This window comes from Ixodes scapularis, unplaced genomic scaffold (assembly GCF_016920785.2).
Source record: "Ixodes scapularis isolate PalLabHiFi unplaced genomic scaffold, ASM1692078v2 ptg001909l_1___fragment_2___debris__unscaffolded, whole genome shotgun sequence".
Classification (NCBI taxonomy): Eukaryota; Metazoa; Arthropoda; class Arachnida; order Ixodida; family Ixodidae; genus Ixodes; species Ixodes scapularis.
This window is the reverse complement of record NW_024610206.1, coordinates 94,241-113,147: the sequence shown is the minus strand read 5'-3', so window position 1 is coordinate 113,147 and position 18,907 is coordinate 94,241. Positions and strand designations below refer to the sequence as shown.

General features: G+C 43.6%; 1 protein-coding gene across 1 annotated transcript in view; it reads right to left on the bottom strand.

The window, feature by feature from the left end:
• Positions 1 to 18,378, bottom strand: part of LOC115320332 — a gene marked incomplete at its 3' end in the record, with an annotated part of 28,490 nt that extends 10,112 nt beyond the window's left edge. Inside the window, exons 1-3 of the mRNA XM_042288335.1 lie at positions 18,223 to 18,378; positions 13,522 to 13,694; positions 13,338 to 13,426 (exon numbers count right to left, since the gene is read on the bottom strand). Of these exons, the coding sequence (XP_042144269.1) occupies positions 13,338 to 13,426; positions 13,522 to 13,694; positions 18,223 to 18,378 (418 nt within the window). The remainder of the gene's footprint in view (positions 1 to 13,337; positions 13,427 to 13,521; positions 13,695 to 18,222) is intronic.
• Positions 18,379 to 18,907: the final 529 nt, after the last annotated feature.

Sequence of the window (18,907 nt, the reverse complement as noted above, 5' to 3'; positions counted from 1 at the left end):
AGCCCATCCTGGTATTATGAAAAATATTAAAAAGAAATATTACTTTCTGAGACAACCGGTCTCAACATGGGGATGGTTCAGCTTTTTTATACGCTTTTGTTCATATTTACAAATTTGGGCGCGCGCGCCTCGCCTTTTTGAGCACAACGCAGTTTCCAGCTAAAACAGAATACAAAACTTACAGTACTCGAGCCCATCCTGATATGATGGAAAATTCTTTAAAATTAGTCCTTTTCGAGAAAACGGGTCTCACAGTGTTGGTGGTTAGGCTGCTTTTGCGCATTGTTAATTTTTTCGAAAATTGGGCAACCGTGCCCCGCCAGGGAATTTTTTGAGCACAAAGCAGTTAAGAACAAAAAGCGGAATATAAAATGTAAAGCCCTCAAGCCCATCCTGATACTATGGGAAATATTTAAAAATGAGTCTTTTATGTGAAATCCGGTCTCAAAGTGGGGATGAATCGGCCGTTTTTACGTATTCGCTCATCTTTTGATATTCTGGCACCCGCGCGTCATCCAGGAACTTTTTAAGCTCCAACGAGATCGAGAGAAAGCTTAACTCGTTACTCAATACAAAAAAAAAAAAAAAAAAAAAATTAAGGACTCTCGAGTATATGCTGCTGCTACGGAGAATCTTCCAAAATAAGTCATTTTACAGTAAAGCCGTCTATGGCTAGGGTTCCGTGGATTATTCGTGTGTGTGACCATAAACGTGCGTGCAAAATGCCTTTTGTTTTGGGCTTTTGCTTTAGAACAGTTACTGCTGCAGACGCCGGCACATACGGTGCGTAGAACACCGTTCCCTGCATTCTCTTTGATGCTTGGGTAATTTAGCAATAAGTCTATCCAGTAGGTTATCCTACCGAAAAAAACAATACAGCTTTTCGTTATCGGCAAACTGGAGTTCAGGTTTCCAGCAATAAAACCAGTTACATTTCCTGTTCTATCATCCAGTTAGCGTAAATTTACACTGTTCTTTTTTCGGTAGGGTAGTTATGAATAGGCACCATTTTAATTATCCATAGACTCTCAGGTCGATCATAAAGGCTTCCAAAATATTTGCCACTGTGCAAATAGCGTCGGCCATGTCTACGCTCGCACCGCCCTCTCTTTGTCGTCGTTCCAAGCGCTTGCGTAATAGTTTCATTTCCTTCCGCTCTCCCGGGGTGGCGGTTCCGTCGTGCAAGTTTTGTTTCCTTCGGCTCCTCGAGGACGGTCTGTGTCGTGTACCGAACAACTTCGCTGGTCATAAACCTTCACAAAGTGGAATGGCTCATGATGTTTTGGGCAAACTTGTTTCGAAATGGATATGTAAGACTACCTCCAGGCATTCGTTCATGATTTCACAGTCGGGCACACAAGCCTCATCCAGGAACGTTTTGAGGTCGGCAGAGTTCTACACTGGTGATGAAATACAAACCTTATGGCTCTCGACTACAAGCTACTACCATTGTGAATCCTCGAAAGTGAGCCATTTGTGAAAAATATTGTCTCGAAGTGGACACGGTTAAACTGTTTTCAGTCATTCATTCGTAATTTCAAATTTAGGAACCCTCGCCATGTCCGGGACCGTTCTCAGATCGACCGAGTTCTCAACCGTCGCCGAAATATAAAACTTAATGCCGCCGACTACAAGCTGTACTTCAGAATCTTGGGCTTCTACCCTCTGCGAGAAATGGGATATCAAGTCGAATATTTCAATACGCTGTTCTGCTAAATTTTTCATCCTTTTGCTGCTTGTGTGCAGGAAAATTGGATTAATAAATTTGATGTAAACGTTAAGAACGTGATTCAACATTACTTTTGACCAGTGTTTTAACTGACGCGTTACAAGTAACGACGTTACTGGTAACGCGTTAGTTTTTTACTGACGTACTAAAGTACTTTTTAGAGTCCCAAGTAATTAACGAGCAAAGTAATGCCTTTGTTATTTTACAGTATCTCCTATCAAATTACGTCACCCGTTTCTCGTTAGTTCTGATTAAAAATGACCGCATGATTGTTTGAAAGCAATATATTTTTATTCTGTACATCAAGATGCAAAGAAACCCCAATAGAGCTATGTATAGAGGGCGTCATTTTAAACTCCTTCGGAATACACTTTTAGCGTTTCCACGACCGGGTTTAAAAAGCGCGAGATTATCGCTGCGCGGAACCCCTAAGCGTCCTTAGTGCAGTTTTTGTGGAGAAGCTGCTAAAATCACCATCGCCGTACCCTGAATGAGCAGCAGTCTCGCTGGAATGAGACATCCGTTCAAAAGACAACAGCCTGGCGCCGCTCGAAGGATTTGGCCTCAGCGTCCCTATAGGCCTTTTCATTTTAGTAGTTGCCTCACTGGCGGATAGAGAGCGCTGACGCGCTCGGCGCCATTAGGTTGCTTCAATTTGGTTGGTTCCGGTTTCAACGTGAACGCGCCTATGTTGCTGTTTTACGTTGTTTTTGCTCAATTTTGTAATTAGGTTATTTTCCTTGTATCACACAACGAATGAAACAGTTGTTTTGAGCCACTTTGAGGACTGCGAGGTGTTTTTGAGACTAAATTGCGGGCTTTTTTTACCAACTTTTTAGATGTATCTGACTATGGTTGGTTACGAAACGCCTGACTCATGTACAGGGAAGATTACTATCGTCTACGGCCGTACCCGATGACACCAGTTTCCAGAAAAACAAACTAATGAAAAGACTAGCACGCGAATGGTAAGAAGCACATCGACAGCTTGATTAGCAATGCGCTGGATCGGCCAGAACAGATAAGCTCGCGAGTTTACTACTCACTGTTTGGTTTTCGTGGGCACCCAACCTTTAGTGAAATTCGCAGACTAATGACGCAGATAATTGATATTAATAAGTAATATTGTCTCAGACTCTTTTTCTTTTTTTTTTCCAGGAACTACTTGAGAATGTTTTGACAGGCTGAGTAGGACATTTCTGAAATTAGCAACCCTACTAAAGTAAGTACTGATATGCAGCATTTCGCGATATTGGACCTAGGAAACAAATTATTTTTATATCAACATTTTCTTTTTCAAGATGTGATATTGTCACGGGTGGTGACCAATAAACAATAAATGAAGAGGAAGAAATAAACGTTTAATGTGGCGAACTTGTGCCAAAATAAAAGGGTACAAAAGATAATAACAGAGCGTCGCGGGCGTCGAAGTCGGCGTAGCAGCAGAGTCGAACGCTGGGGCGAAACTGACTCCGGCTTGTCACGCGGAGCCGCTTTTGTACACGCGTTGGCTTCTGGAGCATTCGGCGTAGAAGGTTCGACGCGTAGAACCTCCTAAACTCGAATCAGCTAGATGGTTCTCGAATTCACCAAAACATCACATTACAGTGTCAACAAAATGCGTAGCCGCGGCCAGGAATCAAACCCTGGCCCTTTGCGTGGGTGGCAAGTGCGATAACCGTTAGGCTGCGGCCGCGCTGCCTACTTGGCGCGCGGCAATATAAGTGACATGCCCGCTGAATTATATTTGGCATTTGTCTTTCGTAAAATTGGCCAAATAAAATTAAAGGGCACACGAGGAGAAATACCTCGGAAAGTCTGGCTGAATTCTAGCGCTAGGCACCACTTCACGTATCTATATGAACACATATTTATTTGTTTGAACATATTTGCTTTGTAAATTTTGGCGTCGCCAACCACCAAAAGTAGGCTTCTATTCCCCATCGACAACCCTGGACTCAAATGATTGTTATGCAGACGACTCTTCTTTTTTTCGGCGTCAAATATTGTGGAAACCGGATACTAACAAAAATTAAAACAACGTACGCAGAAAACGAAAAGAATACCGTTACTATTACGCATGCGTCGAATTTAAGCTGCGTTTTGGATGTGCAAATAGAAAGGTCGTTATTTCTTTGTGCACACTATTCTAAAACTTGCTACTGTCAAGTGTCTGTGGCAGTTTCTTACGCAGGAAGTCTCAACCTTTGTGTTAAAATAAATTAAGTAGAGGGCACTGGTTATCTAAATATAATCAATAAATCACTTAAATGACTGTCGAAATGGGAGCGAGCACGGTATGCAATTTCGCAAAGTTCATAAGTAAACCGACCAACTGAATGTTTATGTCGCAAAAAAATATTGGGAACCTCGAACACATGTAGGTGTGATGTTATGAACAAACAAACCTCCTGATGTTGACGTGCTATTACTTCTAGCCTCAGATAAAATACAAGCTAAACGTTCGTTGTCTATTTCCTCCGCGAGTTTCCTCACATAATCTAAAGAAACTGTTTTCGATATATTATGAATATAAATAACGATACTTTCAGGAAATACAGATAGTCTCCTTGCGCTGACTATTTTTACGCCTTCCGATCCTAAATGCGCGATATAAATATACGCGCTTCTTACTGAGAATTTTCCGCCACTATTAGTAAACAAACCTCAGTTGCCATAAGGACCTTTGAACCCTCATAATGTCTTAGTTGTCGAGAAGGCGTGTCGGACTGCAGTTTCCGAAGTAACGCAAGAGAGCGCGGTGAAACGCGACGAAAGAGGCGAATACAACGCATCCGCCAAGGCGCGGAGGGGAGAGCGGAGCAGCAAGTTGAAGTAACCTAATGGCTGACGCGTCACGTGATTCCAAGATGGCAGCGCCCATGCCAAGGAGGACACATCCTTCTGTTCAAAACAAATAAATTCTCGTTCTGTCAGCAACAGAAAGGAGAAACTCTTTTGGAAGCATTGGCGTTCCCACGCTTTGAACCAAAACAAGTGGCAAGGTTATCGCAGCACTGAACGGCGACTGTCACCAGAAAGACGAATCCCTTCCGCCGTGCTTGCTACGTAGGTGCGGCCTCTCGCTGGAGTACGACTCCTGATCAGAAGGTCGCCTCCCTAGCAGCACGATTCCCCGGCTCATACTTGGCCAGTTCGGTGCAAGCTTGGGACAAGCCGGAGCCAAGTTGGCTCTAGCTCGTGCCAGTCTGGTCCAAGCCCGGGCCGAGCAATTCTGATACTTGGGATCCCACCAAATCCTCTGGGCATCCTTTCTCCCACAGCGCGTCAAAGATTAGACGAAAGGATGCGTCACCACCACAGACGGCACCTTCTTTGTATCGCTGTTACCACTCATTCACACTGGAAGCGGATCCGCGTTCGCAAAACGGTTGCAAACGCGGTTATTTAAAGATTCAGTGCAATTTCACGCGCCCTCGATGAGATCAAGTGCGCAATAGGTACATTTAGATTGATGCAAGACACAATAAAAGGAAAGTCATAATACCCGTGCAAGCACTTGAGCAAAAATATGAGATCACATTATCAACATTTCAAGCGCAAATGCACGAGTTTATATCTGAAAGTTATCGTACAATGTTGCGCACAACAAAATAAGATTAACCGAGAACTCTCCTGCTGTCGCACGCTGTTCAAATAAGAAAGTGGAAACAGTTCTGAATACGGTATGATCCGTCATTCGTTTCCGACGAAATGCAAGTGCGATTGCAGTAACTTTTTGCTAGATAGAGTTCGTACCTATGGGTTATGGCATCGGTGACTTCCACTCATGGTTGCCTTTAGCAAACTATGAGTGGATGTCTCGACACAAAAAAGAAAAAAAAAAATGGAAAGAAACAAGTACTGCGTAAATGGTATTTTAATGACACACGAATTCCCACAAAACTTGTCGCCTGCAGCATTGAATATGAAGACCTTAGAGAGCTTATCGCAGATGTTAGTAGTGTTTACTTCCAACCAAAATCAATTTTTTTATGTTACTGAGAGGTGGTACTTGAGAAGCGACTAATTGACTTTAATCCGCCGCCGAAAACCTAAGGACGCTTATGGGCAGTCGCCGTTTTTTGAGCAAAAGTTGTTAATTGTTATTCATAAAAATAGTGTACTATAAACATATTTCCTAAAAATTGATGTACTTGTAACCAAAAAACCTTTTTTATGTTGAAGGTTAGGTAGTGCATGAGAAGCGACTAGTGGTCACGCAATTCACTTCAATGCGCTGCCAATTATTTAACCACGCCTCGGTGCAAGCACCGTATTTTGTGCGAAAGTAGTTTGCTGTCATTCATAAAAACAAGAAAGTGAAGCAGCTAACTTTGACGTGACGGTGATTTGTGAATAAACCACATATCATATATGAGTGGGCGCACGTAAGGAAAACCGCTATGTGACTTGTTTCTAACTTCCAAGTTAAAAAAAAAAAATTGTAACTTGGAGCGGCGTTTCACTAAAAACAAAGATTGTCGCAATAGTTGCAAATGTTGAAGGTAGTATCGGCTGATGCCACTGTCATGGAAGTAACCGACCGATGCTACTCTAGCTGAACATTTACTGAAATGAAATAATAGAGCATGATGAAATGATCCTAGAACAGCCATTAATGTCTTTAAAAACGTAAACCGCTTCTCAGCGGCAGATGCAAGCGAGCGTTACAAGTTCAGCACAGTAAATTTACAGTATTGCACTAACGTTGTTTTTTTTTTCTTTTTAGGACAGTATTTCCCAATCGTTAAAAACTGCAGACAACTGATACGCAGCCCATCGCTGGGCTGCGTATCAGTTGTCTGCAGAAGTATATAAAAAGGCGATTGCAGATGCGAAATCAATTTTTTTTTCAAATACTCTCCCAAATATGTTAATAAATGACCCCAAAAGGTTTTGGAACACTGTCAGCAAGAAAGACACTTTTTCAATTTTACTCAAAACGTCAAGTAGTGATAGTGCCTCTAGTGATGACTGCGCTAATATACTAAATAATGTGTTTATTGAATCATTTTCCAATATTAGTAACATAAGCTACCCTTCAATTGTGTGTGCCGGTTATTTACCAATGGATGCTATTCTTGTTGACCCTATTGGTATAGTTAAGATTATAGATGGGCTGAAATTGTCTTCTTCTTCAGGAGTGGACGGCATTAATTCAAAATTTCTTAAAAGCACCAAGTTATATTCTTCAATTATTCTTGCTAAATTATTCGAACAGTCACTCCAAGAGGGTGACCTACCCTCGGACTGGAAGGTGGGGAAGGTGGTCCCTATTCCAAAAGCTGGTGACAAACATTCTCCTCATAACTATCGTCCCATTTCGTTAACCAGCATCCCATGTAAACTTCTCGAGCACATCATATTTTCCCATCTTGTAAACTTCCTAGAAATGAATAATTTTTTCACCACAGCTCAGCACGGATTTCGTAAATCATTGTCATGTGAAACTCAGCTTCTATCTTTCACTCACGACATTCATTCTCTCATTGACCAAGGCTCCCAGGTGGACTGCATCTTCTTGGATTTTGCAAAAGCTTTTGATAAAGTGTGTCATAAACTATTACTATTGAAACTTGCTAAACTTAACATTGACCCTAACGTTCTTGCATGGATTCATTCTTTTCTTACTAATCGTTCGCAATTTGTAACAGTCAATAATGAAAACTCTCCACTTGCGTCAGTAAACTCTGGTGTTCCCCAGGGGTCTGTTCTAGGTCCCTTACTATTCTTAATTTATATTAACGACCTACCAGTTAATATGTCATCATCCGTCTGTCTCTATGCCGATGATTGCGTAATATACCGTGAAATCCGAAGTAACCAAGACACGCTCACACTTCAGTCTGATATTAACTCTGTGTCTCGTTGGTGTGAGTTGTGGCTAATGAAACTAAACACTAGTAAATGTAAACACATGAGAGTAACCCGTCAGTTTAGTGAGAGTCCTTCTTACTACCTTGATGGCAACTCCTTGGAACAAGTGTCGTCATACAAGTATCTTGGTGTTAACTTAACTTCTAACCTTTCATGGAAACCCCATATAGAATATGTCACTAATCGTACTAACTGCATGCTGGGTTATTTAAAACGGAATTTTTCTTTAGCACCTGTTTCACTTAAATTGGTCCTCTATAAAACATTAATAAGACCTAAGCTTGAGTATGCAGCATCCATCTGGGATCCCGATCATATTACCCTCATCACTGCTTTAGAATCCATTCAAAATAGATCAGCTCGTTTCATTCTATCGAACTATCACCGCACCGCCAGTGTCTCGTCAATGAAGAATAATTTATCTTTACCATCTCTTTCACTTCGCCGTAAAATTTCACGCTTATGCCTTTTTCATAAAATTTATTTTCATAATCCCCTATTACGCGACCATTTCATAACTCCCCCCTATTACATCTCGCCTCGTGTAGATCACCAGCACAAAGTTGGAGTCCCAAGCTCATTAACCAACACATTTCATTCATCTTTTCTACCACGCACAGCTCAAGAATGGAACCACCTTCCCGGTTTAATTGCTGCCATAACAGACTCTAATCTTTTTCGAAGTGCCATAAATAACCATTTTTGCGCTGATTTCTGACCTGTTTGTTCACTTTTTATTTGTTTTAGTATTGCTGAATTGTTATATTTTCCCTGCCTACGCTCTCCCCCTCTGTAATGCCTTCGGGCCCTGAGGGTACAATAAATAAATAAATAAATAAACTGTCAGGTTATCGTTTCCTATCGGGATCGGGTGCGTGCCTCTTTTAAAACCTTGTCGAATCTGTTTAAGTGCCCGGGTGTATCAAGACGGCGCTGCCTTCGAGCAAACTATACACCGTCCTGAGAGCATTTAGCGGAAGGGTCTTATGTTTGGAGATCCGTGCACATAACCCAGCACCCTCGCGCGGCTGGGGGCCATCACATCCATTACGCCATTACATCCATCGAGCAATTACGTTCAAATTCGTGCCATTACATCAGACATGTACAAATTACTCAAAAAAGGCAGTTAAGTTAGTGAGTATCGCCGCCAAAAGTAATTGGAGTAGAGTAGAAATTACGCATTTGAGATAGTAGTTGAGTAAACTACTAACTGCTGTAAAGAAGTAGCGAGTTACTTCGAAGTTACTTTCGAAGTTACTTTTTTCTATTTTTGTGGTAGCAAAATGAACAGCAGTTTCGACCCGTGAAAAACCCTGCGAGCCTAAAATAAATGCAGTCGTTTTATGGCTTGCGTTTTCACCAAACTAGTTTATTTACTCGCAGAAGCAATTCACTTTCAACGTTCTTATCGGAGAGTTTTCTCCTCTTTCTCCTAAAGACGTCCCCAGCCAAACTAGAAAGACGTTCCACCGACGCGCTAGATGGAACGACAGCGTTGAATTTGAGAAACAGGATGTGCATGGTCGGGTAAGCGAGTATCGGCATCTTAGGTGTCCATGACGAAACATGTGTGAGGTTTGCCTCGGCTAGAGAGTGGTTTATAACACTCTTCTGCTTTGTTTATTTTTTTTTCGGCAAGCTGAGAATGTTGTGACTGGTCCCATTTTACTCCCACGATGTTCGGAGAGTACGCGGAGCGAGTGCACCTGACCGTCAAGGGTTCAAGTCTCGCTCCAGGACGATGAGATCATCCAGACGACTGCGCGTCTCGTTGCAGTGCTAGTGCTGAGCTACTAAAAAAAAGTTATGGTTTAACAGAAGATGAAACGAAGTATACTTCGCGGCTGACGCCGGGTCCAAAAAAAGGAGCACTCGAGGGTGACTCGCAATCCCCGCCGCCGACTACGGTATCCTGACGCGCCTGACACGCCTGAAAATTAAAACGTTTTTAACAGAGAGGAGGTCTCCCTGGCGTGGAAGGTCGAAAGGACACGAAGAAGTACGTGAACCGGTATCGGCACTCGTACAGTTTCAGCTGGAAGCGGGAACTTGCTCCCATGAACGGATTATCTGTGCGTGCGTTTGTACGCGGGGGAGTCCGGCTTTGGCAAGGGAGTATGCGCTGACGACGAAGCGACCATGGGAACACGTGCCCAGCTGCGAGGTCATTCCACTGACGCCTCCCGTGGAACCTACCGCTTGAGCCGGAACTAACTAAAGGCAGGCAACATGAAAACAACAACAATCCTGGGAGTGTCCCCGCCTTCCACGGTTGCAGCTGGAGGCGCGGCGCCTGCGTGCATTACCGGCTTAGGTCAATACCCGTCCAAGGCTTGTTAAAGGGCAACTCGGCTCAATTCCGAGAAATTTAGGCTTACATGTTATTCAAATTCACAAAGCCCCCCGCTACTAAACAACTCTACGTCTTCGGATTCGCGGAATGTGGAATATTATTTTTGTAATCATAATTTAAACATCATCTGATACCAAAACCAAAACTTCGGTTGCGTCAGGCACCATTGGTCTCGGGTCGTCAGAGTCATGGTCACGTCACGTCGAACCACGTGGTCTTGTGACGTTCGGGAGGGAGCGAGGGACAGGACACGCGACGCGGGCAGGTCGCTTCGCATGACGTGGACGGTGATGGCCCGGGGGAATGGGAGCGGAGAAACAGACCGATAAACGCCAGGACAGCGCAAACTAGCGCATCCGCGTTATTCCGCGTTACGGTGATCACGTGAACGCCCGGTCAGCCAACACCGGGAGGAGAAACTCATGACATCATCGTTCAATTTCGCTCTGAGAAGTAAAAACAAACAAAACGTGAGAATGACGTAGTCATGCCTCTGACGTAGTGGATCAACGTTTGCCGCTCAAACTCCGTCGCATTGACTGCGCTGACGATTGCGCCTCACGCCGCACGCTCGAGTTGGCATGATTTCGGCAACTTTGATCGTTTGAAGGTTTGCTGGCCAGTTTATTAAATATATAAACGGAATTAGATCGTAATATTTGACATGGCGTCTTCCTACACGATACTGAAGAGGGCTACATAGTTTTCTAAATATCAAAAATGAAGCGGAGTTGCCCTTTAAGCGTCTCTTCCTGCGTTCGTGCGCGCCGGTGTTATGTTTTGGCTGCTCGTCGCTACCTCGGCCCAAGGACGCCTAAGATGCAGTTTCTACGGCTGCCGTGTATAATGATGGGGCACTTTGTACGGGAATGCCACTTCATCTGCCGGCGTCTTATTCATTTCTGCGCTCAATCTTTCGTGATGAGCAATGTTAGCCCTAGATTTTGAAAGTAGTTAGTAATTTGAGTAGAAGTTACCTGAAAAACGTAGTTTAAGTAAACTACTAATTACCCAAATAAAATTGTAATTGGAAGTTACCAAGTTACTCGGAAAAGTAGTTAAGCTACAGTAGTTTGAGTAGAGTAGTTGAACTATACGTCCAAGTCTGCATTACATTTATCGTGCCCGTATATCCATATTGCCAGCACATCCATCGTGCCATTGCATCCATTTTTGCCCAGTTCATCCAGCGTGCCATTACGTCCGTTATGCCGTTACATCCATTGTGACATTACATCCACCGCGCCATCACATCCATTGAGCAACTTCGTCCAAAAGCGTGTCATTACATCCATCGTGCCGTTACATCCATCGTGTCACCACATCCATCGTGTCACCACATCCATAGCGCCATCACATCCGTCGAGCAGCTTTGTCCCAAAAACGTGAGATCATATTCATCAATCATTCAGGTTTTTTTCTTCCATTAACTATGCTGTATAACAGTTCACGTTATTTTAAGGAGTTAAGCGCTAAATTGAATATACAAAAGCGAGTAAAAGGACCCTTTGTGCGTTATGCACTTTCTGCGGCCCTCGGCGTCTCCGAAGTGGGACACGCTACGTCGGCTCTTTGTTTGTTGTTTCCACAGTGATCAAACTTTAGTTACGGTTTTTCATCCTCGAAATTAACTGAATATAAACTTTATTTTAAAATTAGGACGGTAAACAAAATCACACCTTTTATTTCGCTTTGAGAAAATAGTCTGAATGTCCTTTAGAATCTAATTATGATATACTAACGTTCTGGGGCTTACCGTTTGTTCCCTGTGGCTCCCTAACCATTGCGGAGAGCAATTCGTCTGCTTCTTGCGCAGGGGTGGCGGCGACGTCAGAAGCACGCCGAGCTTTGATTGGTTTCAAGTGAAGGACAGTGGGCAGACTTCAAAGCAAGCTGCCTTGAGGTCTACCCACTGTGGTTCATTCAGAATTTGTCGGAGCTCGGCGTTCTGACGTCACCGGAACCCTAGCAAAAGAGGCAGATGAACTTGTTCTTCGCATAAGAATGTAAATAACGCAAAAATCCGATTGGCAGCCATCTTGGCTTCTGTCGATGCGCTAGCACGATGGATGTAATGGCGCGCTAGGCATCGAAACAGGAAGGATGAGCAATTACATCCATTGAGCAACTACGTCCATCGAGCGACTACATACAAAGAGCAACTACATTCATCGAGCAGCTACATCCATACACATCTCAACACATCCAACGAACTGGTATATCCACCGTGTACTAGCTCGATGGATGTGTTATCACGTAATCCTCTCGAGCTTGGTTCCACGCCTCATGAACCCCCTGAGTCAATCGCACCAAGGCCATCTTTTCTTCCCCATCAGATACGTGCAGAGATAAGTAAAGGCTCTCACACCGAACGCGATCTTTGTCGTCTAGGTCAAAAAGCCTGTCCGCTCCGCACAAGCGCGCTCAAGCCCCGTCCTGATTCCCTTTGCCGCCAATCCGCTTCGCTGCGCTCTTGTGAGGCGCGGAAATGCTCTTTATCGTTGACGGCTAAAATCGCCTTCAGTGAGGCGATCGAACAAAGTTGTAGCCAACAAGCGGTCAATGTTTCTTAAGTCCTTTCGTAACTTGAAAGATATCATTGTATTCATTTCCTGTTTGGTCGAACGTGCTTAGTTGGGGCTTTTCCAGCAAATAACGATGCGCGCTAACAACGATTAGGCCATAAAAAACGTGATTTTCACAGGTACAATCAACATTTGATACACCAGGATCATTCTGTTCAAGCAGATTGTGTGTTGGAATGCAATTGCTTTTCGCGATCCCGTCATTCGTGTTGACCTGCCTCTAAATGCTACAAGCGTTGACCTGCCTCTCAATGCTATCATTCGCGTTGATCTGCGAGGCTCGCGCGCAGCAATTTTTGGAATGCATTAAGCACACCTGGAATTGTTTACTTTTTAATCGTGCGTTCTAAAGGCCCGTTCACACTCTTGCGACCTCTTAAACCTGGGTTCCTTAAAACTTCTTAAACCAGAAAACACACTGGCGCCATCTATTGGGAAGCAGTGTAAACTCGGCGGTCCGCCATTTTTTTTTTATTTCTCGCGCATTATCCTTTCTTTCTTGGCTCGAAAAACTTTTTTCAATGTTATAAACGAGCCTTTCTATGGGTATTATGCACATTTGACCTATGAAATCCCGCAAAACCTTCGCTCTTGTGAAATGCAGTTCCAGGGTCACCGCATAGATGGCGCCACAATGCCCAGTGTGTTCCCTCATTCTAAAAACATTTAACAAGTTTTAAGAGATCTCGTCTCTCTCAGTCGTACTCGGTCGCAAGAGTGTGAACGGGCCTTAAGACAGTGTCACGACGAGCTATCAGCATTCTCGTAAAGGGTGTTTGATGCTTACCAACTTTATGTCGTGCAGCCAACACGTTTTTTGTTCTACCTTTACTTCCATCCAACATTACGACTTTGTAGAACGATTGCATCGCGTACCTGAAAACAAGTTTGTTAGTTGTGCGCTAATAAGCTTCATGTTTGTTTTTAACTGAGAGCTTGGTATAGTAGGAATGAAATCTATATTTGCTTACGATACACATGTTGTTTCATTGTACCACTTTGTGTAGTTAGCAAATCTTGTCTCCGCTGTATCGTCATAGGGAACTTTCTGTACCATGACACACTTATTTGTTCCTTTGTTTTGACGGTCACTGTGAAAATTTCTGTACAGCACGTACATGAAGTTTCCGGGTGCAGCGATAAACTATGCAGACAGAGAAAAAACTTTAGATGTGCATATATGTCTCCTAGTGATTATTGCTTATGAAGTGTCAGTGTCTAGGAACAACGTTGCATGTGATTCCCTCTACGACGTTTTGCGTGAGTCGCGAGTCCGCCCTGATAAGAATGTATCTGCAAAGATTTCCAAACGTACCCAACACTAACGTAAAAAAAAGAAAAACATTATTTTTTTTGGTAACGAGTGGTTAGCCACGGTTGTTTCATGCGATAACGCGAACGAATGAAATGGATGACAAGAATATCATCCGTGTTTCGCATCGCCGGCCTTGTGCCTGCTGCACGAGCGGTAACTTTTAGCTCGCCCTCGAGCTTCCTCAGTGCTTCAAGACGTCATAAAATTGAGCTATCCAGGTTTTTTTATTACGCTGAGAATGTTTTTAATTGGAATCATATGTGTATTTTCCTTAATTAAAAAAAGTTAATCAGTGTGTCTTATGTTCATATTTTGCTTAATAATATGTTTTATTGGAATCTCTGCGATCTGCATTTGGTGGTAGTTTGTTCCCGAGAATACTTTTTTATTTTCTCAAGCACCCTATAGGGAGTATTCACTGGCGGCCATAGCTGTGTGCGCGACTGCTGAGCGCGTGCTGACGGCCAGTTTCCACAGTTCTTTTGCAACGTGCATTCAGCACCATCAAGATTGCTGGTCTTAGCAGCCTATTAATGTGAGCTCATTGTGAGCATGCGCCCTAAACATCGCCCTCAAATATGGGGCCCAGTGAATACTTTCTACACTTTCTATAGGCGCAACCGATTGGTTTCAAGCACGAGCACCGGGCTTTTAGCGTCCCTGCCTAACACGAGCGCTCGTATAATAAAAGCACTGTTTAGGGCGAGATGATCGCACTTGTAGCATCGGTTGCCCCTCGACTTAAGCTGAAACAAAGTATACGGTTCGAGGACATTTTTAAAGTCTTCGCAGAACCAACCGGTTTCAAAAATTACTCACGGTACTAACTAGAAATTTCGCATACCTCCAACGGTCAGAATTCGAAAGATTTAAAAAACGTCGAGCTTTCTTACGGTTCAAATCCAAAATTTTGCAATTTACGAAGCCTACTTATGTTCTAAATCGAAAAGGTCGAAAATTTAGAGGTTCCTGAGAATTCGAGTTCGAAAATTTCAGATTTCAGGACGGACGAAGTTCGAAAAGCTTCAAAATTGGTGAATTTATTCATGCAACAGATTCGAAGCTTCCCAATCAATGAAATATTTTTTTTTGCGTAATTCAACTTTAAAGATTTAAAAGTCCTCAAAATATTTAATGTAGTAAGTTCGATAGTACCAAACATTTCTAAACTTTCAATCCCCTTGGTTAGATTTCTGAACTTCAGGTAAAAAAATAAATAAAATACGTTTACAAATCTCTGCAATGGGAAACGAGAACGCAGCTCTTGAGGGGGAGGAGGGGAGGGTTACGGAGGGGAAGGTGCGTCCCTCCTCCTCCTCCTTTTTCCTCCTCCTCCTTTCCTCCTGCCGCTGAATTTGTTCATAGGTGACGTGACACGAATTCCTGACGTCATTTTCTTTCCTAAATTTAGCAGGGAAAGTGAATTGGTGTTGAGGTCACGTGACGTGAATTTCCCCGCAGAATTTACCAGGGAAAATTTCCAACTAATCTTAGCGGGAAAAGCTTTCCACTAAATTTAGCGGGAAACGTTCTGGCTGTATTTAGCGGAAGAATTTCCCCCGCTAAACTTGGCGGGAAAATATTTCCGCTAACTTTAGCGGGGAAACGTCCCATAATGCAACGCGCGTGGTCACGCCGACGACGAGGCCGACTGCGACGCCTTGTCAAGCCGGTTATCCGTCATCCGGTCTAAGCCGTCATCCGGTTAAAATATGACGCACTGGGGCCCTAAGCTCGTCAAACACAAAGTTGGAGAGCAAAGTTCGCGGAGCGCGTCGATTGGACGCTGGCGAAAAAAGCGCGAATTCATCGTCGTGATCGTCCAATCGGCTCGCTCCGTGAACGTCGGCCCCAACTTTGTGTTTGACGAGTTCAGAGCCCCTAGATATTTAGTTACTCTCTCCGCGCCCGCTGGCTTGCCCGAACCTCAGGAGATGTGGAAACCGCAAGAAAAGGTAGACGCTTAAATATTTTTGCAGGGCCTTTTAAAGCGCTCGCCAAAACTCGTAATTAAAAGCGAAAAATATATCAATGTGGCTCACAATACGAGCGTGCAATTATTACTGACACGTATTATTGATCCCATTCGGCGTATGTCCGAACTTTCTGCGTATATTTGTAGTTTCGATCCAGCACCCCTTTAAACCACCCGAGACTGGGCCACACCGCGGACTGGGCGGAGAACGTGAAGAATCCTAAGTGGAAGGGAAAGGAACAGAATGGCAGATATGGCAGCGCTCATTAATTTTGACTCTTTTTCTGTTTTACTTCAGAGTATCCTTCTTCTCCTCGCAGTCTCGTTCGGTGTAAGACGATGGGAAAAAACAAACAAATAACTAAGGTAGATTAAAACAAAAAAGGGGACGCAAGCACACTCGCGTCAAGTATAACCTGTAGAGTCAACGCAGGAGTAGGGGCTCGGACAACACCATACGATGACCCTCCAGGTGGGTCGCAGAAGCGCCCAGTGTATACCTTTTCCGAGAACAATTCTGCGGATGGGTGGGATTACCTGAAGCTTCGGCGAAAGCTCAAAATATGGCCGGTGAACGAGCAGTGTTGGATGTGTTCGCTCAGCATTCTGGGGGGCTAAGGTTTACCCATGAACTACAGGATGGGACACACCTCCAATTTTTAGACCTTAGACTAGATTTTGAAGAAAGTCACGTGTGTTGGCTTTACCAACCACGCTCTAAGAAGGGACTTCTCCCTTATGATTCCGCCCAGTCTAAACTAGTAAAAAGGAGCATTGCGTCCTCTTGCCTCCAGACTGCCTGGGAAAAGTCGTGCTACCATTCAATGTCAGAAAGTTTTAAGATGCAGGTACAGCGGCTGACGGATGTCGGCTTCCCAGAGTCAGTTATACTGGCAGTGGCGCAGACGTTACTAAAAAATATTAAGGGAGGGTCAAGTCAGAAAAAAGAGAGACCCGCAACCAGACCCCAGGTACTCCGCTACATGCACAAACTCTCGCACAATTTGAAAAAGGTAGCCGAGCGCTTTGACGTTCCTAGCTGTTGTTTTTTCGGCGCCACGAAAGTTGGCGCAACTCTGCCCTAGAATTGCGGATAAGGCTAGGGGCAGGAGCCAATGTGCCGTAAGGCACAGGAACAAGTATGTTGATTGTGTGGTGGGGGTGGTTTACAAGATACCACTAAGCTGCGGAAGAGTGTACATCGGCCAAACTGGCCGATGCATTAATGACAGGGCACGTGAGCATGACTGGACACTCCGGTCGACCGCTGGGGGTCACTTGCCTCTGCAATGTGCTGCCTGTAAATGCCAGCCCCAATTCAATAACATCACCATCATCGGGAGGGGCGCAGATAAAACTACCAGGGAATTATTGGAAGCGTATGCAATAACGAAAGAGGGGCAACGTGCATGCGTTAGCCAAACATCGGTTTTTCTTCACAAAAAAGAAATTTCCTATCTTGACACGTGCTGAAGCGATAGTGCGGTTTATTTCGTTGGTGTTTTTTCAATAAATGTTTAGTTGTGAGTTCAGCGCTTGTGTCGTTCACACCTTCCTTTCGTCCTGTGTATTTTTTGCGCGCTGTTTATTTCCGTTACCATGAACCAACTCGCCTACATCACGACACTAATCCACTCTACCTCGCCTGTATTCTCAGCGTCTCACGTATTACCCCCCCCCCCTTTTTTTTTTCCTTCCTCGATTATGTGTTATGCGGTTATGCTCTACGCAGTCTTCTCGTCAAGGAACCCTCGTCTCGCCGTACTCTGTGCGTGATTGTTCAAGCCAGTGATAAAGCAAACTCACACCAAAAAAAAAAAAAAAAGGAAAAAAAAGTGCCATGATTTTGCAATTTTGGTTCCGCTTGATTGGCTCTATCGGGTTCTAATGCTGCCTACGATCGGACTTCAAGTGAAATGGGATGTGCAAAAAAATGTTTAGAAACACCGTTATAATCTGTTAAAGATCCGGTATCAGGGCCGAAAGACTTGTCGACACCCCGTTCTCGCTTGCGACGCTTCGATCTCTAAATTGCCATTCTGCCCAAAAAGATATTGTGAAAAGGCTGAAAAACAAGATCCAATTAAAAAAAAAATAAGGTGCATTTTCTTGCAATTAATTTAGTTTTTTTTTTATCTACATACACAAATTAGGAAGAAAAACAGCGCAATTTGTTTCTCCCAAACATTTCGCATATTTAAAAAGTGAGATGTAATTTATTAACATATGTAATTCAGCGAGATAGAAAACATATCCTTATACTGAATATTGGCAGATCAATAGCGCTCTATAAGATTCTAGAAATCATGCAATCAGTTGAACTCAACTCATGAGATCGCTGATAATTGTAAAGTAATACGATATTTTCGCCATACAACTTACACTCCAGGCGTCCTGCTCTGACGATGGGATGTCTTTGAAACCATCAGGTACTGACTCGTTTTGGCATACGCTTGTCTCGTCGGAGCTTGGGTCGGTTGATGCAGCGTTTACGATTAGCACTAAGCCTGTAAGCAAAGATCCTACGTTTTGCAGCATATTCCGACCAAGGGTCCGATGTTGTCTTGAAATCCGCCCTTTGCGTTGAAGCAATCTAGCTGTTAATCTGTCCACAAGAAGTCAAACGAGAGGTCGCAAAGTCACTTTGAAGAGTGGATAAATTGCAGTAATGGCACTTAACACCTGTTTATATACCTAAATTCAAAAACCTTCAACAAAAAAAAAAAAAGTTATATTTGTCGTGGTTGGAAATTTCGACTAAATGTGGAGTACAGCTGGTTTGAGGAAAACAAGTTAAACTATCCACCGCTGTGGAGTTCGCAACCTTTCCGAAAGATCACTGACGTTCTGATCCGTTCCAAGTTCATTATTGTTCTCTTTACGAAGCAAAGCACGAGAGAAGATTGGCTGCATGCGCAGGGAACGTTGAACCGAACTCAATCTGGCCTATACATTCTTGAAAACCTGGCGAGAAAAACACGGCTCTGCTTCACACTGCGTACGAGTGAGCCCGTGACAAACCGTATGAGTGCGCATGGCATCGTAATAAAATCATTCTAATCTAAAA